The sequence below is a fragment of the Salvelinus alpinus genome, chromosome 33 (assembly GCF_045679555.1).
Source record: "Salvelinus alpinus chromosome 33, SLU_Salpinus.1, whole genome shotgun sequence".
NCBI classification, from domain to species: Eukaryota; Metazoa; Chordata; class Actinopteri; order Salmoniformes; family Salmonidae; genus Salvelinus; species Salvelinus alpinus.
This window is the reverse complement of record NC_092118.1, coordinates 19,937,699-19,960,066: the sequence shown is the minus strand read 5'-3', so window position 1 is coordinate 19,960,066 and position 22,368 is coordinate 19,937,699. Positions and strand designations below refer to the sequence as shown.

The following is a 22,368-nucleotide window of genomic DNA, read 5'->3' as shown; positions in this document are numbered from 1 at the left end:
TGTTTGTTATAGCAGCTATCATATTTTTAGCAGACTGAACAAATGTCAAACTGCTGTTGATGATAAAAGTTAGAATGGAAATAAAGTTTAGCTAGCTACATCAACATAAATAAGAATGTGTTCTTAACTGACTTGCCTAGTTAATTAAAGGTTAAATAAATAAATGCAAATTAAATTGAAGTACGCAACAGGTGATCCAGGAGCATGCAATTGTACTTGCAGTTTCAGAATGCTTGAGTCTTTCAAATGACTAGTTGATAATGGATGTAATTACCAATGCACATCTAACACAAGCAGCCTAATCTGACGTGTTTTTGTTTATTCTTCTTCTCCTCAGGTGTATTGGGGGTCCATGTCAGTGTCTTCATTGTGGCATTTCGTCTCATCAACTGCTTCCTGGTCCAGACCAGCTTTGTCCCGGATGAGTACTGGCAGTCCCTCGAAATCGCACATCTTATGGTTTTTGAATATTCTTGCAACAATATTCTTGAGTTTAAGCAGTACCCTTCTAATAACCTTTTTGTGGACAATAGGCTGTGTATTCTGCTAAATCCTTAATAACTTATAGCTAATTGACGTGGGAGTGGACAGCAGGTATAAGAGGGTTCTCCTACCCTCTCTTTTTTGCAGCTATATATAAGATATTGCACTTCTTCACCTATGACGCAGTTCAACTCTTGGTAAGTCATATTGAGTACATCTTCATATTTTGCAGCAACTTATAGTGCTGATGCGAAATGCATTGCATGTGACCCCATTGTCAAAATCTGTACAGATTTTACATTTAACATTTAAGTCATTTAGCTGACGCTCTTATCCAGAGCGACTTACAAATTGGAAAGTTCATACATATTCATCCTGGTCCCCCCGTGGGGAATGAACCCACAACCCTGGCGTTGCAAGCGCCATGCTCTACCAACTGAGCCACACAGAATCCACAACAGTGTATATTGTGGATTCTGCATGTATGGCTACCTCGAGTTGTGCAGTCACTGCTTTCTGCATTCGCTGATATTAAACTCTACTGTCTTATCCAATCACTGGAGCATTCTGACGTTGCCAAATGGACAGTAAAAACAACATGGACTACTTTGTTTCTCATAACCTTTTCACTTATTCCAATTCTGGGTAATATGGGCTGAAACCATGTGACAAAGCCTCTTTCTCTTTTTTTGTTACTAGTACCTCTGCCAGCTCTGTTCTTGGTTCACATGGTACTGCTGCACCAGGACCCTGACCAACACTATGGAGACCACACTCACAACTCTGGCTCTCTATTACTATCCTCTGCCTGGCTCTAAAACACACAGCAGGTTGGACCTACACCTCTACACAACTCGAACATAAAACCATTTCACTTACTGTGCATCTAAGTATTTCCCATTACACGGCAAGTTACAAAATACCTTTACAAAAGTTATACCTTTTAATAACGCTCCATTAATAACATTCTGTTTAAAACAGATTTTGCTTGTTTTCTTTCGCACTACAAAATATTTGATCCTGGTTGCCTTGGCAGTCATTGTTCGTTCAACAGCCTTGCTTGTGTGGCCTCTGTTGGTGTACCACTTCTGGCAGGAAGAAAAGAAGCTGAAACTCATAACTCACCTTTGCCTTCCCATTGGGTGAGTGCTTTGATTTGAGAAAGACCATTGTGCCTCAGCTGCAGAGTGAGGTTTTGACTGTATGTTCTATGGAAAGGTAGGAAAAGCATTGTTTAAAAAAGAATAAAGTAAAGGTAATTATAAATCACAAGCTGTAATGTTTGTGTTAATTAACACAAGTGCCTTAAACCATTTCCTCTTGCAGTGGACCCTGGTGCAGTACAACTTCCTTAAGTTTAATGTTTTTCACAACGTGGCTGAGTTCTATGGCTCTCATCCATGGCACTGGTACTTTACTCAGGGTTTTGTGGTCGTCATTGGCCCTCATCTTCCTTTCTTCCTGTATGGATGCACACTGGCTTCAAAAAGATACAGAATCATGTTAATAACAATAGTCTGGACAGTAATGGTTTACAGGTATGGTCTTTTGTCTTTCTGTGTTGTGTAAAATGCACTTACTGTAATTTATGGGCCAAAAACATCCTTACATTAGACAAATCATATCATAGGGAATTTCAGAATTTGCACGTTTTTCTTCTCAATGCAGTTGTCTTGCGCACAAGGAGTTCAGATTCATCTACCCTGTTTTGCCTTTCTGCATGGTATTTTGTGGTGAGTGCTACAATTTCCTGAAAGATTCCAATGACTGCAAGTAACCAAACCAGCAACATACAGTCATACCCTATGCACGACATGGGGTCCTCGTTTATTGCAGGGATAGCTTTGGTGAATCTGAGAACCTGGAGACGGCCTGCCGCATGTGCCTTATTGGTCTCCAACCTAGTCCCAGCCCTGTACACAGGTCTGCTTCACCAGCGAGGCACACTGGATGTCATGGGTCACCTCCAGACCCTGTGTGACAACAGCGAACCTTCAACCCCGCCACTGCCTGAAGTCCTCTTTCTAATGCCCTGTCACTCTACACCTTTCTACAGGTACAGTCCATTTTTGGGGGCTTTTGCATGAGTAAGAACTGTGACATGCTTATAGCTACCGAGGCAGTGCAGCAAATATTCAATATACATTTTTGTAGTCACATCCACTGTCCAATGAAGATGCATTTCCTAGAATGTCCACCAGATCTCACAGGAGACAAGAGCTATGTCGATGAAGCTGAGAGATTCTTCGCTGATCCTCATCATTGGTTGACCTCATTTCCTTATACGTCAATGCTGCCAACCCACCTGGTGTTCTTTGATGTTCTGAAGAAGGTTAGATACTCTGCATTTTGTAATTCAAGACTAATGACTAAATGGCTCCTTCACTGTTACAATCACTTTTATTATTAGCTTTTTCTGTCCTCAGGAGGTCTCTGCATTCTTGGAGGGGAATAGATTTATGAGAAGTACAGAAATATTCCACAGTCACGTTCCTGAAGGACGAGTTGGAAAAAGCATCCTAGTTTATCAAAGGCACTGAACAGAATGAGAATACATTTCTAAGAAGCACAAAGATTTCCCTTACTCATGTATCTCAAGGACGAGTTTGAAGAAGCATCCTAGTTTACAAAATGCACTGAACAGAACCATCTTGACCATTGGCACAAGCCATTGGGAAGTTATAACAAAATGGATCTGTAATGTAGAGGAATAAATTATAATTAAAACGGAATAACAGATAGATCTTTTAAAAATGAAAATAATGAAACACCTAGCCAGACAGTCCACTATATTAGGGTGGGAGAAGCAATTAATATTCACTTTTTTTTTATTGGGAAGCTGCAATTAATTTTCAACAGCACATCTGTAAATGAAAGGAAATAAATCAGCCTTAATAAAACAAGCCATAGTTGGAATGTTACTGAACAATTTAACGACAACACAGTTGCACTTTATCTCACCATTTTAAACAAATATGTAACGTAGCAGCAAATTATAGAAATCGACTGTGGAACCAGCTTGCATTCTTGCAAGTATTTCTCAGTGGTTTTGCTACTTTTAAAGTTTTACTGCACACAACAGTATCATTGTCAGCAATTGTTTAGGCTATCATCTCACAATTATCAATTTGGAATGGAAATTAAAGTGTATTTGTCAGTGCATAACTTCTCAATGCCACTGACAAAAATTATATTTCTTTCCATTGTTGGATCCATCCAATGAATCATTATTCATTCGCAATAGGCCTACATTTAGACAATTAAAATGGTAACAGATTATTTTTTTTAATTTTTTTTAAACAAGGCCCAAAAATAAGAAATGTTGTGCAAATTAGTCAGTGATGGCTCTTAAAAAGAACATGAACATGTAACAGCTGACCTGATGACAATGAATGTGTACTACAGAGTTAGCTACTGTCAGATTTACTTACTGTATTCCCATGTTTAATTGCTGTAGTTAGTCATATTTAAAGACAATTCATGGCTAAATCATTGCAGCAATAATCTTCTTTGTGCGCATGAGATTAGATGCAGTCAGATACACCACCATTGACACTAACCTAAGGATTGCTTACACAACACAGGAAGCAAGGGGACATTCGGCAGAGTTAAAAGAACATTGTGCAAAATCACAAAAACAGAAGAATAAGAAGTGAAAAGGCTTTCCATCAAACACATCCTAAATAGCCTTTGCAACTACAATATCAGCCATTATTAAAACGGATTCATTAGGTAAGATTATTCTCAATATTTGGGATCAAAGGGCATAGGACCCAACTCTATTTTTACATCAGCCATGTGTCTGTCTGTGTTCCGTCCTGCTCTGCTCCACTTCCTCTCTCTTTGTGACCGGGGCCGGGCCCTCTGATTGCGCTGCTGCTGCTTGGCTAGTCTTTCTTCTTTAGTATCCGTATTTGGCACTTCAAAGGGTCTACTGTGAGTTGGCAAAAAGAAATGTCAGAATATGGTAAAGCACAACATTCACAAGATCCTATTGAAAAAACAGTTATGAAAACTATAAACTTACCTTGACCCATAACGTTTTGAGTAGGTATCTCCAAAGAAGTGCCTGTAGACATACTCATCAAGATCTTCAAAGACGTCATCGTTGTGGCCATGGTACTCATCCATGTCCTCCAGGTAGTCTTCCACACCACTAACAAAGTCTGTGAACAGCATCTGATCGTGGATGAAGACGCCGTTGTGAAAGAAATTGTTAATAAAGCGCTCCAGCTCAGTCCAGTGGTGGAAGTGGTCAACCTCCTGCTGGAGGTAGCTGTGAAGCAGCTGGTTGAACTCATCTGCTCTTATGGGGTCCATCGCTTTGTTGAAGAGGCTCATGGATTCTTGGTAGGCACAGTCGAAAACCCCAGAGCAACCTTTGGGCACTCCTCTTTGTTGTGGCTCAGCCTCTGGGTCCTCCTCAACTTTACCCCCTGACTTCCGGGTGTTACGGTGTGCCTGGAAAGAGTCGTCAGTGGATTTACGAGGGTGACGATGCAGGGGCTTGTGGGTTCTGGGCTGCCATGGTTCCTCCGAGTGCTTGTTTCCATGGTCTCTATGATACTCCTGCTGCTCAGGCTTGGCTTCCTTCCTCTCGTGAAACCTCCGATCGTGAGGCCGGTAAGTCTTGTCCATCATACGCGAAGCAGAGTCCTTGAAGTGGCGGAAGGTGGATTTCACAGAATCAGAGAACTTCCTCAGATTCTCCTTCACAGCCTCTTTGGCTTTCGTTATCTGCTCTTTGTGATGGTGCACAAACTCCTTGGTGGAGTTCTTCACCGCATCAAAAGTGTCTTTCACCTTCCCTATCACGCCATCCTTGGACCTCTTGACTTTGGCCTCCTCGTCTCCCTTGGCCCGCTCCTCTTTGGTTTCCACATAGAGCCTCTCCCAAAGGTCAGAGCGCTGCTGCTCAAAGCTCAGCTTCTTCTGCAACTCCATGAGCCGTGACTGCAGCTCCTCTGTCTCCGGGTCGACCTCTCCTCCAGCCCTGGTGTTGCGGCTGCTCAGCTGCTCCCTAAGCTGGTCAGTCACCCTCCGCTCATTATCCAGCTCCCTCCTCAGCGTCTGGGCCTCAGCCATCAGGGCCTCCCTCTGGCTCAGGAAGCTGCGGAGGCGCTGCGTCTCCTCCTCCAGGTGGTCCTTCAGCCTCTGGTTCTCAGACAGTATGGAGTCTGCCCCGGCCCCAGTCTCCTCCAGTTCGCGGATCTGGGAGCGCAGGTTCCTCAGCTCCTCCTGAAGGGTGGACAGGGACTCCTCCTCACGCTCCAGGGAGCTCTTCAGCAGCTGGTTCTCCACCATCAGGTGACTCTGCTTAGACTCAATCTTAACCCTCTTTTCGCCAGTCTGCTTCAGTTTCACGACCAAGTCTTCTTTCTGGGCCTTGGTTCAAAACAAAAATACATAATTTGTTATGCATCCACAAAGGAGTATTAGCAAAACACTTAACATATGAACAACAAGGGGAACAGTTGGGCTTAAATTAATAATGAAGATGGTTAACTGTGAAACGATGACAAAATACAATTTCTTCACAGTCAGAGGAATAAACGACAAATCAATTAATGGTGAATTTTGTTGCAGCATTTGAATCTTTATCTGTAGATATTAGTCCACCTTCAATTTATATGGAAAGATCCACCACTAGTGTTACATTTTAACCGTAACCTGTACTTGCATGTTACCTGTAGCTGGGCCTGTTTGGATCTGAGATCCTGGTTCTCTTTAGTAAGCTTGTCCATAATCCCTGTGAGGGACAGCATCATGTCACTCTTGTCCTTTAGGTCTTCTCTCAGACTCTTAACCACGTCCTAAACGTGTGGAAACAGCATCACCAAAGTGAGCAAATGCATTGCTATAAAATGAGAATACACTTAAGCTTCATCTCACTCTACAGTTAAGTGGAGTGTCAAATGGTTCTCAAGGGGGCAAAAAGCCATCAAAAACAAATCGTAGAGAATCGTATTCGTAGAGAATAGTCACGTAACATGAAGAGTTTAAATGTGAAATCACAAATATAGCTGCGAGCAGCGATATGAACAGGGGTCACAGGATAAAAAAGGATAAAATATCAGTTGGATAACAAAGAAAGCACTTTATCATGTAGGAACTATCTTCCTTTATGTGCAATCACTGAAAGCATTGAGAAGAAGATTTCAAGAATTTTTATCATTAGCATATGTGCATCTTTTGGTACAGTGTGGCCATATTTGAATGCAGAGAAGAAGAAAAAACTATTAAAAGCCTTATGTCTAAATACAAAATCTGGAGTGAATCTGATGTATGGTTCATGAGGAGAATATGCCTGCAGATGATTTTGAGCATTAGCATTACATGACTTGTTAATAGTTTCCTTGTTTTTGAGATATCAAAACCAAATTCAGTGTGGTTCATCTTAGGGATGTCCATGACAGCGATGACAAATTTCAAGTTGCTAGACCACTATGGAGTATATTTACACTGGTTTAAATGGACACATAATCCGATTTTGACCAATCCCTTCGTCTTTCTCAAAGTAATTTAAGACATGTACCATGGGCTTACTTTCCAAAGTTGGTGTAATTTGGTCCTATGGTTCATGAGAAGAAGATTTTTGAAGTATTTTAAACCTATTTTAGCATATACGCATCTACTGGTAAAGTGTGGCCATCTTTGAATGCATCAATGTTTATTTACTCTTTAGGAACTATTTTGATGAGTCCAAAGACCACATTTGGAGTGAATCTGACATTTAGTCCATGAGATTTATGATTATTTTACATAGTCAAAAGTTAATTGTTAAGTTTCCTTATTTTTAAAGATATCAATGCCAAACTTAACATGGTTCAGTTAAGTTAAGTTGATAGGCAATTTTGAAGTGGATTTACAAAGGACTTAAATGGACACGTAAAATCTGATTATCAATAACTCAGCCATCTTGTAACCAATCCCTTAGCTTTTCTCTTACTAAGTTAAGAGATGTACCATGGGCCTACATGCCGAATTTGGTCTTAAGTTTTCCAAAATGTTCAAGATGGAGAAAAATCTATGCTGACGGACTTTATGGGTCCTTGAGGCAAATTTGTTCAGCATAAAGAAAGACACCTACATACAACGTTTCAAGTCTCTAGGTTAAACGGGGCGGCGGATATGAGGGTTTAAGTGAGGTTGCTTAACACTGCCACCTTTAGGCCAATCGGTGCAATCATTTTTTGTCTAAGTTAATCATAGTTTCGGTGTGCCAAATTAGAAAAACAGTTACCAATCAAATCTTAAGTTATTTGACCAAGTCAAGAAAAAAAAATCTAAGCATAACAATATATTTCAGTGTTGCTGTGAACCCCTAAATATAAACCACAAAAACAAGGATAGGCTACACAGTATAATATAGGGGGCTTGCAATGTATTTCAATACAAGGACCTCATTGCCTAAAGAAACATTTTGCTACTGTATGTCATATCAAACTATTTGAGATCAGTGGAAAATGTAACAAAGCTAGATAGTGTTTGACCACTTCCTTTGAAGCATAATTTGTAAAAAAATTGTTTAAATAAAATACATCCTTCCGTGTGGTTGGTGGTGAAGATACATTATTTTGCGAGCAAATTGCTCTCTGGAAGAAGCAATAGTGTGCTTTAGTTGAGGCATAAGCATACTTACCACAGAAGTTAGATTTTCTTGACGAATAATAGTGAAATGAGTGCTCACTGAGCATTGCTGTAAAAGTTGTGGATAGATCAATTTAATATTGAAATGCTTAAAAGTTCTTCCTAAAATATGATACTGATAGTTCCAAATGTGACATTAGGACTACTGGCACTTTAATGCCTGAAATCTCCACGTGTTCAGTCAAAAGAATGAGAGAATTCTATAGCTGAAACAAAGTTCACCAAAGATTTTTTATTTTTTTTAAACAATCTGTTTCTAAGACAGGAAAATAACATGTATTTTGTTTTATTATGCTAATTTATTTGAGAAGGATAGAGGGAGGTGGCTTATGATACCTAAATGTATGCATCAAGAACTCTTTACAGACCTTGCTGATGACATTTGGTCCTTTATGACACTGAGGCTGCAGATCTCTCGAATTACCAAGGTCGTTCACTCCACAGAGCTTCTCCACAATCTTCTGCCTCTCCTGAACCTGTACTGTGCCTGTGTTAGAATGAAATATTTGGCATTCCCTTCATTTTCCATAGGCATAGACATGATTCACCAGATGATAATACACATTCAAGAATAGTAACACAGAAGTAGAAAAAGTTGTGGGAAATGTCCACGTCATGTTAGGTGCAATAAAAAGGGTTCCCATTCTTGGACAAACAAACATTTCAAGACTTATCCATGCAGCCCAATTAGGGTTTCCAAGATTCAAAACTATTTGGTGACATTGATCAGCAGTGGCAAAATGAACTCAATAACAGCAATTTGTTATTGTGTGTATGGTTATTGACTTATGACCACACTCGCTGGCAAATTAGAAAACCCCCGACATTCCATGTGTAGGATGTAGGTGTTGGAATTCCCTGACCCTTGGGAAATTAGGAACCCATTGTTACCTCACCTTACCAAAGAAGATGGCACATGAAAGTAATATACTACCACACACAAAAACAGAAAATAAATTGACTTACATTAAACAAGTGTCCCATCATGAGCATCTGGTTTGGAGTCAACTCACAAAATGTGGCACACCTCTATGATTATGTTTATCAGTCATATTCAGAATGTCACCTTTCAGCCAGCTCTGAGCTGCCAATAACATTGGAAAACTGATTGCTTATTGACCACAACCCAGATACTGTATTACATTTTTACATTTGAACCATTTAGCAGACACGCTCATCCAGAGTGACTTACAGGAGCAATCCGGGTTAAGCGCCTTGCTCAAGGGCACATCGACCCTCTTAACCACTAGGCTACCTGCCACCCCATGACTCAATTATTTGTTTCTACACATAACAAACATTCTGATGAGGATGGATTCAAGAAGTCAACAGAAGCACTGTAATTCTCTTTTCACTATCTTAATAGGATGTGTATCCTTTCAATATGATCAAATATATCTATGTAGGCACTTGACATGCTTTGCATAATCCCACTAAACACACATAGGTTAAGTTTGTGCTATTCAAAACTACGATGCGGTGATGACACATGACATTCACATGACATTATCATGACTTATGCACCTAAGCAAGTTGAGTTAGACAATTACCCTCATACCATCCACTCCATACTGTACCTTCAAATTTTCCTAGAACACAAAACCAACACAAGTTAAAACTGCTAAAACAGCCCTCCTCGTGAATTCCTTTTACCAATGATTCCATACTTATAATGAGCAACATTGAAATTCTTCATCACATATGTACCAATACTTTCCCATGATGCTTACCATAGAAGTGACCAAAGCCCATGCTGATGGCGATGATGAGGGCTAGTAGGATACATTTGTTAAGGGTGCTGCTGACATGGCCTTGAGGTGGGGCTGCAACGCAAGGTTCCTGCTGCACCTCCTCCTCCTGTACCTCCTTCTGGTCCTCCTCTTGAGTCTCCTCTCGGTCACTGTGGCCAGACTCCTGCACCTCCTCTCCAGGCTCAGGCACAGAGCTAGTGGTGCTCTTCCTCACCCTGCGCCTCCGCACTACTGGGGTGACCTGCTCTCCTCCCTCATCCTCACTGCTGCTGGAGTCTGCAACCACAGGCTGCTCCGCAGGGAAAACTGCAACATACACACACCCACACAGAATCATTAGTGCACTGAACCATAATTACAAGGTAGACATGTAGGTTGACATGCTTGTAAACCATGCTTATGCTGCTAAAATAATTAACAGCACATTGCTGCTTAAAATATATTGTTTTAATTGCCCTCATTGATCTAGTAGCAAAGTGCGGTCCATGGCAATATATCATGTCTCCATTCAATTCTAATTAAAGAGCGACTGCCCCTAAAAAGCTACTTCTCATTTTGAAAATGGCCTATGTGGCATCGATATGAGTCAGAAACAGTTATGCTACTATCAAAATTGACTACAAAGTGTAAATGGGATAATTTTGGTCATAAAGTCAGTCTCGTCCAAAACAATGATTTGCGAGATGGAAAGAAAATGTATGGGTACCGTAACAGTTTTCCTTGGGTTGGGTTTATTTCAATCCTGCCCACAGTTGGCAGCACCAAGTAATCATCAATTCAGCGCTCAGCTGCAGGCGACCCCATCGTAGTGCCCATGGTCAATTTGGTTTGACATGTGATATCCCTATGGGGCTATTTAGGGACCATCAGTAAATTACACAATGTACATGGGACAATATTTTAAAATGTCAATAGCTCCAAATGTACTTACTTAAAAACCTCAAACCTGCTATAAATTGTGGAAATTCAAATATTGAAAGCATTGAATGAGAAAACTAAAGGATGTGAAACATTAAAATATTGTCCCCATTTACAGTCATTTATTGACGGCCCCTAACTAGCCCTAGAGATAAGCTATTCAATGTCAAACCAACTTTGCCACAGCGGCACACCAGAGGGTGAAGCTAATTGGCTAAATAAGTTGGCTAGCACTAACTAGCCAAGGCGATATCAAGACAAGACCTGGTTAGCCTTTCAAGTTATCTAGAAGGGTGAGTGATTGTACATCCACTCTGCCAAAACAGTACACAAACACTTGCCACGTGTGAACACACACACACACACACACACACACACACACACACACACAAGAGACACACACATTAAACCACACCCCCCCCCCCCAAGACAACTCTTATTTGGCTTCGGCCATGGCTGCTGCATTTCTCAATGACCAAGTTCAAAAACTAAGCCAAATCAGGAATGTCAGCTCCCCTTTAAAGCCTATACAGTTTTTTGTAAAGCAGGGCTCTCCAACCCTGTTCCTGGAGAGCTACAGTCCTGTAGGTTTTCAGTCTAGCACACCTGATTCTAACAATTAGCTGGTTTAAAAACCAGGTGAGTTACAACTGAGATTGGCGCAAAAACCTACAGGAGGGTAGCTCTCCAGAAACAGGGTTGGAGACCCCTGTTGTAAAGCTAGGCATCATGACATTGGTGCACATTCAACTGGGGAAACAAAAAATAATGCTTTAGTCTTCCAGAAGAAATGCCAAACCTGTAAAACGGACCCACATTGCTGTGAAAATGTGCTTATGTTTTGATTAACAATAACCATTGATTGCAAAATCTGATTTAAGACATCCCTCTGGTAATAGGAGCAACATGTAAACAACATGCCTCAGTATCAGGTTTAATCTAGGTTACATGATCACAGAGGTGAACCCTAGCCTAAAGTTAAAAGAGAAATACAGGAGATCCAGAATAACAACTAATCAAATATTCTGATATACAATTTTTCAGAAATAAAATGTATTATAGGCTGGGCTAATTAAACATCAGGTATATCAGTCAAACCAATGACATTTAACCAAATCATCACTTGGGCAACTTCCAGTTGTTAAGCCTAAAAAAACACACATCATGCCGAAATACCACGCAAGTATTTCGTTTCACACATTTAGTGGCGGTTGCTACACCCTTCAAAAGAAGCAGAACTTGTTTACATCATCGGACAGCATTTGCCCTGACAACAGTTTATCAGGTTTAGACCTGCCACACTGTGTTGAGCAAGACAAGCAGCACACTATCATATTCACACCAGTCCAGTTTATACCACCTGAGAGAGAACGGCTGCCAGACATCTGCCCTTTCAGTTGGCAGCCCAAGTCCCACAGACTCTGTGGAAGCTTCCAGTGGCCCATCATCAGCCTGGCTTTAGGACAAGGGGAAGGGGATAGGAAGGAGTGCTTTGTTGGTTTCTTCTGTTTGTCGTCATGCCCTATCTGTTCTCTTATCCACTTAAGTTGATTGATCATCACCAGACCATCAAACCTTGCATGGAAACATCTCTAACTTTGAACTGTGAAGATAAATACAAATGTATCTAAATTCTCCAATTTACCTCATATTGGAATTCATTGAAACATCCCCTAAAGGGTGTGTTGGTTTGCCCTACCAGTCTCTGCTGCGCTGAAGGTGTACTGGCTGCTGGAAGAGGTGCCCAGGTAGAGCTCCTCACTGACTGCTCCCTCTTCCTCCTCCACCGTCTGCTCATCCCAAGGCCCGAGCTCAGTCTCCCTCGTGTCCACCAGAGTCACAATGTCAGAGTGGTCACTGGAGGAGCACAGAGTCACTTGCTCGTCCCCGGCCACCTCACCTCCAGCCTGCAGAGGATATTCCACAAGGTTGGCATAGGGACTGGAAACATAGCGACATGGGAATCATACAAATATACAGCTGAAGAATGTTTTGTTTTTATCCCTCACCTCAGAAGCAGACAATGTTTCATCTAAGGTTTCTTCTTTTAGAGTGGCATCAAGAGATGACTCACCCCTCTCCTCAGTGAACTCAGCTGAAACACATTTAGAGGACATTTAAAATTTGAAGACAAGTTGAGTACACGCCATCTACTGTGAGCACATAACATCTCAATACATCTATAAATGTATAAATGTTTCATTACAGATGGTTAAACCAAATTATGTAGTGTTTTTCTGATACATGTATATTACAATGTTGTAACAGTTTTATCCCAGTCATCGCTAGTTTTTTTTGTAATAGGCCTAGATATTTCAAAGTGGTTTCATTTGTCATAACAAGGCATATGGTAACTCCTCCTACCAGAGAGAGAGGTGGGTTGGTTCTGCAGCAGCTCTGGCTCCAGCACTGCGCTCTCTGGGAGATCAGATCCACATTCCAGGCCGTTCTCTGGCCCCAGGGCCTCAATATCTGAACCCTTAGAAACAAGCCTATTATATTAGCCTACCACATTTTAGACAACCCTACATTAAGGCATACTATGATCTCCAGTTCACTGTATTAACCATTAGGCTTTCAAATTAATCTAGACAGTCGGCATAATGGCATTGACTGCCATAAAGGCACTCAAGAAGTAACTAAGATGACATGAAACTTTGAATTAGTAAGTCACTGTAACAGTCATATCCATAGGCCAGTCCCATTAGAGTGCACTGAGGAATTTCAAGGGCTCTGGTTCCTAGTACTGGACTATTGGTCCTACAAGGGTTAGCTGAGGTGCTCAGGCTGATGGGGAATCAAATAAGGACCCAGGTAGAGTCAGAAAGACTTGACTTACTTCATTACTTATGATAGTCCACCCACAGGAGGACTCTGTGTCACTTGAGCTCTCTGACATGGCTCCGCCAGCTGGTAAAAATAATGGAGCACACTGTAAAAAAATGCATTGTGAATTTTTATTTTTTGCACAAGAGGAACATTTGAATACTCAAATGCAAAATGTATCATTCTGCATAAAACCACAGTTCACTGATATGACATTGAGATAAGACAGTTCACAACAACAGTACACAGACATTGCAGCATAATGCATGCCTTGTTGACAGGGGAATGTCTAGCTCTCAAAAACCATTAATCTCCATATGGAGGGTTTTCAGCCATTACATTCGCTCACATTTGGATCCATGTAAACTACAATTTTGACGTTGTGTTTTAACGTTTAGAAACGTCATTCTAAACATATGCTGGTATGCCCCTTATCTTTCATGTCAGCGAGAACATTTTTCAAATAAAAAAGATACACGTACTGTAGCAGTTTTGCACAGATTCATACACTGTGTGTGCCTCCAGTTGACGAACTACACTTCCTCACTAGTTAGCTTACACCAAAGATTATGGATATACTGACAATATTCTATCTATCTGTTCTTTGGGTTGGTGGATACATCTCATTATTATAATACTTTTTGGAATATTCGATGAGGGTTGTTGACTTTAACCACCTGTATTCAATGGAGAGAGATGCTATGCTACTAGCCTCATGCCATGACTATGCATAGCCATCTCGAGACAACTCGGATATAAAGCGTTTTTTCTCAAAGTTGCCAGTGTTGTGTCGAAAATATCCCCCTGCCAGAATCCCCCAATTCTAATTTCCTTAATTTTGTGGCTAGAGTCAAATACTTTCTGTGGCTCACATCAGAGTCAAATACTTTCTATAGAACAAACTTCACGTCAGGATAGGCAACCGAAATGAATAATTAATGTATGTGTGTTATATTAAAACAGAGGGAGTAAAATGTTGGCAAGCAATAAACATTTCAGAACAACTATGGCTGAGATATTATCCTTACACTTTCAAAGATACTAGTCGAATAAGCCATGGGAGAGATTACGAATTTTGGCAAAGAGATGTATTTATAGACTAATACAAATCAGTAGCGGATTTAGGTACGGGCAACATGGGCAGCCGCCCAAGGCGGCACGGGGCGCCCGCACTCGGGCTGAAGAGTGGGTTCGCCCAGGGCACCGTACAAGCTAGAACCGCCACATACACTTGAAAACTGCAGACAAAAATGCTTTCTGCTACTAAAATCAGTGAAATGTAGGCTAAATTGACAAAGGTGTGGAGAGCAGAAATCTCAACTAGAACAAGTCGCAGCAATGAAGAACGCGAAGGGGGGAAGTATTCTGCCAGGGAGGAGATTTTCGGCACAACACCGGGATATCCACGTGTCCTACTTATATCAGTACACTCTTAACATACACTCTGAACAACTTATGCTTATATTCGAGAAAAAGAAGCCATTCGTTTTTTTGTTGACCAAATTCGAGTCATTATTGACCTCCATACAAAAACTCCTTGCTCGGTGAAAAAAAACACCACCTAAAGGAGGGAGACAGGTTTTCTGCCGAGTTGGACATCTCTCTTCCTCTCTGCTTACACACACAGGTGTTCTGAACACACTAGACACCAGGTGGCGAATGATGTCTTCCGTAAACAAGCGCTCTAACGTGGAGATATGGCTGTGTGGGAACACTAACCCAATATAAGGTGTGTAGTAATTTACATTTTGTTTAAAATAAATTATGTTTCACTGATATGAAAGATACGTTACTTCCAAAACAGTACCGCAAGCGATGCGTGTTAATGTTTAGAGTAAGCGTCAGGGCACTTAACACAACTCCCCCGGTAAGAAGATACTATCGTCAATAGGCGCTAAAGTAGTTTGCGTCTATGAATGGTAGGGGATGTCATACTGACCCCCTTTGCTGGTGAATGATTGCACCAATGCCCCACTTTTGGGGAGATCGAAAACTGTTTGTATGTTTCTCTGTATAGGCATAATCTTTTTGCAGCAGAACATGATAAAGAGTTTATACAGCTTTCAGAGTACCCAGTAGTGGTTGTGTAGAATGTGGGTTGTGGGGGGCATTTTGGAAAAACATTTTGGAATACTGTTACTTTACCACCTAACTAGTTTACTGGTGAAGGAAAACGAAGCCTAGTGAGTATTGTTGATATTATTTCAACAAACCGAGTTTGGTGTGCACGGTTCAATGCATGGGGGCCTTCGTAGCTGCACTGTGCAGGATTGCAATGCTGCCAGCTAATTAGCTAGCCAACTACAGTTAGCACATGAGGAGTCCAATCCGCAATAGATTATTCAACAAATGAATGTCTGGATATATATATATAGCTAACTAACGTTACATATGTAGCTATGTAATGTTATTATATGCACGATATTAACAATTATCATAAGAAATGACAATCAGGTGAAAATGCGAACTGAGGGGTGTTTTCTGCAAACAGCTGCTAGATAGACTGAAATTTAAACAGCTTCTTGCTAGCTACCTAACAGTAATAGCTAGCCACTCGCACAGTTAGCTACTAGTACGCGTTAGTTTATCGAACTTATCCTACTCTGTAACGACAAGAAGTATGACTTACAAACCACTCTAACCTGACAAAACATCAGACAGTAATATCATTACCCAGTAAGTTTCCAACGTAGAAAGTGCGAATTTCTGCAAACGATTCTTGATATTGCAGTCACAATTGCGCCCTCACAGCTTCATCGATTTCAATTCAACAACAACACAATCAGCGTCTCGTCAGCAACACTAAAACTAGTACTTCCGATCACAGAATTTCGAAAGCGTTCTAAATAAAAGTCTCCCACGTAATTGTAGAAACGTGTTAATAACCTGTATTTATTCATGATACATGAAAAATAACTGTTTAAACATTAACAATGAAGGGGGCAGGGGACAGGCAGCAGGGTAAATTCAGGGCATGCTCAGACACAAAGAGAGGACACAAAGACCTCTGGATTATTCTGCTATTTCAATTGCAATTAATTATGGTATGCAACACAATGAAAAGAGTGATAATGCATTTTTGAAGTTGCCCAAATTCTGCAATGGCCAACTGCTACAAAAAACACAGAAAGGATTTGTGTCGGGCTGCTTAAATGGAAAGATGAGAATTTTGATATCGACCTATGTGCTTGTGTTATGCAGCTAAAGGAAGGCATAGGCAGGGATAGTAAAGTGGTGGAGTCTGTGCCGGACACTGGTGTTAATCAGGTGCTTGAATTAATTGAGTCACAGGAAGGAGTAGTAAAGGGTGGACCTAGTGCTATAGTAGGAGTTGAATGTACTGATAGTGATGCTGTTCTCTGTAGTGATAAAGTTAACTCCTGTTTTCTCATGTATGATGACCCCAGTGGTTAAAAACAATTCACATGTGACATGGGCAAAGCCTCAAAGCCCCTTCTACAAGACCACCTCAAGTGACTATGGCGTTAGTCCTCCAACATTTGAATCATCACCCTGTACCTACCACCCACTTTCACAAAGATTCACAGAAGACCTTGGGAACTGTGGGAAGTGCTATAGTAGGAGTTGAATGTACTGATAGTGATGCTGTTCTCTGTAGTGATAAAGTTAACTATGGAGTTGACCGTACTGATAAAAGCATAGATCAGAATAAGTTCACACAACGGATTATAAATGCCATTGAACCCCCAAATTTGACACATAAATTGTATTGGGGTCGTCGTGATGTTGGGGAGCACCAGAAAGTTAAGACTTGCCACAGAAAGGGGAAAAAAATAATAATAAATGTTTGGATTATCATGCTAGTTCAATGGCAGTACATGCCGTCATGCAGCATAATGACAAAACTTTGCAATGGCCATCTGGAACAACCATTGAACCATTGTCATTAATCGTAGTATCAAAATTCTTAAGAATATGTGTAACAAGAATATAAGTAAAATTCAAAGTCTTGTTAATGAGATTGAGGAAGAGGTTGAGTTGACCAACTCATTGAGTCTGTCACCCATATGTAATGACATAGGAGATAAGCGTGACAGCACAAACGTAAGTCAGTGCAACACAGTCAAAGACAGTACACTAATTGATAAAAAAAAACACCAATCAAACACAAGAGTGGGGAGGAGAAATGCAGTGAAACGTAAATATGGTGAGGAATGGGTCACACATTAAAAGAAACCCAAAACACTGTTTTGTTGCTGTAAATAACCAAATAACAGTAAATGAGCAATGCTAGCATGTGATAGCTGTGAAATTGATATCCATTTGATAGTCAAAAAGTCTATGCAACTCTATGTCTACTCAGAATCATGTCGAGTTCATGTACAGCCATTGCAAAATGGATTTAGTCTTAAAGTGGACTGTGACACATTTATACATTCTATTGCTAGTGACAAGGTGAAATTAAACAAAATGGTACAAACAGAGAATGTAAATTAGGCTCAGGTTCAAAACCTATTGCCTGTGGAGAGTTTAAATGATGGAATGTCAACTGTTCAGAGAAGACCCTGACTGCCAACTTAATATGCAAAATGTACACACTTTTGAGGATAAAGAACCTGCTTCTGAGTTTCATCCTGATGTAGCCAGTAATTCACATGACGAAGTGTCAGTGGTGCTGCTCAATCAAATCTCAGACACCCAAGATATTGGGATTTAATACTACCACTTAAAGACAGAAAGTTGTGGTACAAGTTGTCATACAGGTTTATTAGATGAGGAAATCATAAGCTCTATGACAACTGATACAGATGAGCAGCATGTAACTGGAGAGGTAGGTTGATGTATAAATAAGCAGGGATACACTGAAATGTGTTTTGTCAGATGAGACAAACTTTGGATGGTTCAGGCATACCACAAATAATGGTGTGTTTACATTGACTCGTGATGAATGGAAGAGGGTCCATTTGGAGCGGAATGGTGGTACAGTATTTGGTTAGTAGAGAACCTACTGAGTCTTTTGCACCTCACCTTAGCTGAGACAGTAAACGTTTTTCTCTACAGTGATACAGTCCAATATGTATTCCATATACAGAGAACTGCATTGCTGGCTATGTTCTGTTGCATGGGTAAATAGTCACAAACTCTGAATTACCAAATAATTTGTATTTATTAGCAAAAGATAATAAGACAACTGCTGGGTACAACACATAGCGTTATGGTTTCACAGAACTAAACTCAGCAAAAAAAGAAACGTCCTCTCATTGTCAACTGCGTTAATTTTCAGCAAACTTAACATGTGTAAATATTTGTATGAACATGACAAGATTCAACAACTGAGACATAAACTGAACAAATTCCACAGACATGTGACTAACAGAAATAGAATAATGTGTCCCTGAACAAAGGGGTGGTCAAAATTAAGAGGAACAGTCAGTATCTGGTGTGGCCACCAGCTGCTTTAAGTACTGCAGTGCATCTCCTCCTCATGGACTGCACCAGATTTGCCAGTTCTTGCTGTGAGATGTTACCCCACTCTTCCACCAAGGCACCTGCAAGTTCCTGGACATTTCTGGGGGGAATGGCCCTAGCCCTCACCCTCCGATCCAACAGGTCCCAGACGTGCTCAATGGGATTGAGATCCGGGCTCTTCGCTGGCCATGGCAGAACACTGACATTCCTGTCTTGCAGGAAATTACGCACAAAATGAGCAGTATGGCTGGTGGCATTGTCATGCTGCAGGGTCATGTCAGGATGAGCCTGCAGGAAGGGTACCACATGAGGGAGGAGGATGTCTTCCCTGTAACGCACAGCGCTGAGATTGCCTGCAATGACAACAAGCTCAGTCCGATAATGCTGTGACACATGTCGGACCCTCCACCTCCAAATCGATCCCGCTCCAGAGTACAGGCCTCAGTGTAACGCTCATTCCTTCGACGATAAACGTGAATCTGACCATCCCCCCTGGTGAGACAAAACCGCGACTCGTCAGTGAAGAGTACTTTTTGACAGTCCTGTCTGGTCCAGCGACGGTGGGCTTGTGCCCATAGGCGACGTTGTTGCCGGTGATGTCTGGTGAGGACCTGCCTTTCAACAGGCCTACAAGCCCTCAGTCCAGCCTCTCTCAGCCTATTGCGGACAGTCTGAGCACTGATGGAGGGATTGTGCGTTCCTGGTGTAACTCGGGCAGTTGATGTTGCCATCTTGTACCTGTCCCTCAGGTGTGATGTTCAGATGTACCAATCCTGTGCAGGTGTTGTTACACGTGGTCTGCCACTGCGAGGACGATCAGCTGTCCGTCCTGTCTCCCTGTAGCGCTGTCTTAGGCGTCTCACAGTACAGATATTGCAATTTATTGCCCTAGCCACATCTGCAGTCCTCATTCCTCCTTGCAGCACGTTCAAGCAGATGAGCAGGGACCCTGGGCATCTTTCTTTTGGTGTTTTTCAGAGTCAGTAGAAAGGCCTCTTTAGTGTCCTACATTTTCAGAACTGACCTTAATTGCCTACCGTCTGTAAGCTGTTAGTGTCTTAACAACCATTCCACAGGTGCATGTTCATTAATTGTTTATGGTTCATTGAACAAGAATGGGAAACAATGTTTAAAACCTTTACAATGAAGATCTGTGAAGTTATTTGGATTTTTACGAATTATCTTTGAAAGACAGGGTCCTGAAAAAGGGAAACTTATTTTTTTGCTGAGTTCAGGATAAGACACGAGGCTTTAAACCACTAAAGGGTGCTACTCGGACAAGACACATGAGGCTATAAGCCACAAGGCCATATAATCATCCAGGAATACAACTCAAACAAACTGGAAATAAATTGAAACCGTGATAGGATCTGTAAGAATCAAGAAAAACTTGTAAGCATAGAACCAGTCCTATACAATTACATATTCTTTATCTTATATAGAGTAGTAATTCTCTTTAGTTCAGATTTTCCCTTTTGTAGTTATGATTTTAAAAAATACATTATTCACTATGGCTATGTAAAGCGGTAAAAAAAATCATACAGAGATAGCGTTTACCTCAGACTTTTGTTTTGAAGGAAAAACTTGAAAACCGGAAGTCTTAATGCTGCCACTTGGACCCGAATGCTGCTGTCATGACGCTAATAACAACAGACCTTTGCGAAGCTGAAGAACGTGTAACGTGATGAGGGGGTAAGTGTAGTTTTAATTTAGAGTTTGCGTGAAGTGAGCACATGTCGTTTGCCAAAGTTGGAAACTACAGCTCCCAGTATATTATGGTCTCTGGATCACGTGATTGATCAGCTGATAAATACATGGGTAGATGTAAACCAACATACTAAACTCATGATTTTAGTCTACTGCAATGAATATATGTAAATGGGTTGGCTATATTCAATACGCCCAACTTCATGTAAGGTTTGTATAATAATACACACAAGGCTTAGAATGAAGAGATATGAAGCAAGGAGGATAATCCTTCCGATCTAGTACATATACATCTACTTCAACTGTCGCGTCAATACCGTTGCAAAGGAGGGTAGCTACGGTAACCAACATCCTGAATCCACGACAGAGGTCTGTCCTCACCAACCAATTATCAAGGTAAGTCTTACTTTAGGAGTTTACAAAGTTTGTCTGAACCTTGTAGCGTTTCATATAACAAGGTTTCCCAAACTCTGTCCTGGGACCCCCTGGGTTTTTTGGCTTTTGCCCTACCACTACACAGCTGATTCAAATAACCAACTCATCATCAAGCTTTGATTATTTGAATCAGCTGTGTGCTAGAACAATAACGTGCACCCAAGGGGAAGGGCCCAGGATCGAGTTTAGGAAAAACAGTCAAGGCATGCTGATATTCAGAGAGGAAGACGCAAAGAGATAGTTAGGCACAACTCGGCTGAAAGTCTGTCGCCCACCAGGCAAGGAGATTTTGTATAATGAGTGTCGAATTTTGTCCCTCCAAAAATGTATGGCTTATTTGCTACATTGGCATAACATCTCTCAATTGAATACAGTCGGTTGACGTCAACAACCCTCATATACTTTATTTTTAAGTATTAATATAATGAGATGTATCAACCAATCCAAAAAAAAGAGATAGGTGTGCTGCTTTTTGGACAACGACTCCCATTGTTAGGGTGGAGAGACCAGTATCTTGTCAGTATCCATAATCTTTTATATTTTGGGAAAACCGAGTTTGGGAAACCTTGAACTATTTGATTTTTTTTTGTCATCACCTGACATTCTAGGTAGACTGGTAGGCCTTGGCAACAATGTCGGCTCCTCAACAGCAGGAACAAAGCAGAGCCCTGTGTGCAAACCCTGGGAATCCTGTTTTCTCATGTATGATGACCCCAGTGATGAAAAACAATTCACATGTGACATGGGCAAAGCCTCAAAGCCCCTTCTACAAGACCACCTCAAGTGACTATGGCGTTAGTCCTCCAACATTTGAATCATCACCCTGTACCTACCACCCACTTTCACAAAGATTCACAGAAGACCTTGGGAACTGTGGGATGTTACGTGACAACTCCTTCAATACAAGTCTTGATCGAAGCAGGGTATATGACTGCCCTAATTTGCAAAACACTATCTGATTTGATTGACATGGTATAACATTGTCTTAGTGTTGATTAAACTACCTGGTGGACCTTCACTCCATTGACAATGATTGGTGTCCTGAAAATGCATAAAAGCTGTACATTTAAGTTCTACAATATGCATGTTGTATCATTCTACTTACACACAAATTAAAGCATAGTATTACTTGCACTTATGTTATTTGTGACATACAGAAACACACTAA

At 41.0% G+C, this 22,368-nt stretch overlaps 2 protein-coding genes and 1 long non-coding RNA gene across 8 annotated transcripts; 2 read left to right on the top strand and 1 right to left on the bottom strand.

Moving 5' to 3' along the window:
* Positions 1 to 1,296: 1,296 nt before the first annotated feature.
* Positions 1,297 to 4,125, top strand: LOC139562956 (GPI mannosyltransferase 3-like). The gene is made up of 6 exons (XM_071381160.1): positions 1,297 to 1,313; positions 1,520 to 1,625; positions 2,152 to 2,216; positions 2,320 to 2,539; positions 2,638 to 2,815; positions 2,910 to 4,125. Exons 3-6 carry the CDS (start codon positions 2,204 to 2,206, stop codon positions 3,021 to 3,023), a joined length of 525 nt encoding a protein of 174 aa, XP_071237261.1. The 5' UTR covers positions 1,297 to 1,313; positions 1,520 to 1,625; positions 2,152 to 2,203; the 3' UTR covers positions 3,024 to 4,125.
* LOC139562952 (cell cycle progression protein 1-like) lies at positions 3,294 to 16,454 on the bottom strand. 6 transcript variants are annotated; one of them, XM_071381148.1, is made up of 11 exons: positions 16,302 to 16,454; positions 13,642 to 13,734; positions 13,167 to 13,281; positions 12,812 to 12,897; positions 12,502 to 12,709; positions 9,864 to 10,190; positions 9,684 to 9,722; positions 8,502 to 8,620; positions 6,171 to 6,296; positions 4,511 to 5,868; positions 3,294 to 4,417 (listed from the first exon to the last, which is right to left on the bottom strand). In XM_071381148.1, exons 2-11 carry the CDS (start codon positions 13,699 to 13,701, stop codon positions 4,228 to 4,230), a joined length of 2,628 nt encoding a protein of 875 aa, XP_071237249.1. In that variant the 5' UTR covers positions 13,702 to 13,734; positions 16,302 to 16,454; the 3' UTR covers positions 3,294 to 4,227. The 6 variants fall into 6 exon arrangements, with proteins under 6 accessions (XP_071237249.1, XP_071237250.1, XP_071237253.1 ...); XM_071381149.1 differs by having other exon boundaries at positions 13,642 to 13,712; positions 16,302 to 16,433; XM_071381152.1 differs by lacking the exon at positions 6,171 to 6,296.
* Positions 15,229 to 22,334, top strand: LOC139562958 (uncharacterized). Its single transcript, XR_011672467.1, has 3 exons — positions 15,229 to 15,357; positions 20,636 to 21,161; positions 21,809 to 22,334. It is a non-coding gene; the product is annotated as an uncharacterized lncRNA (long non-coding RNA).
* Positions 22,335 to 22,368: the final 34 nt, after the last annotated feature.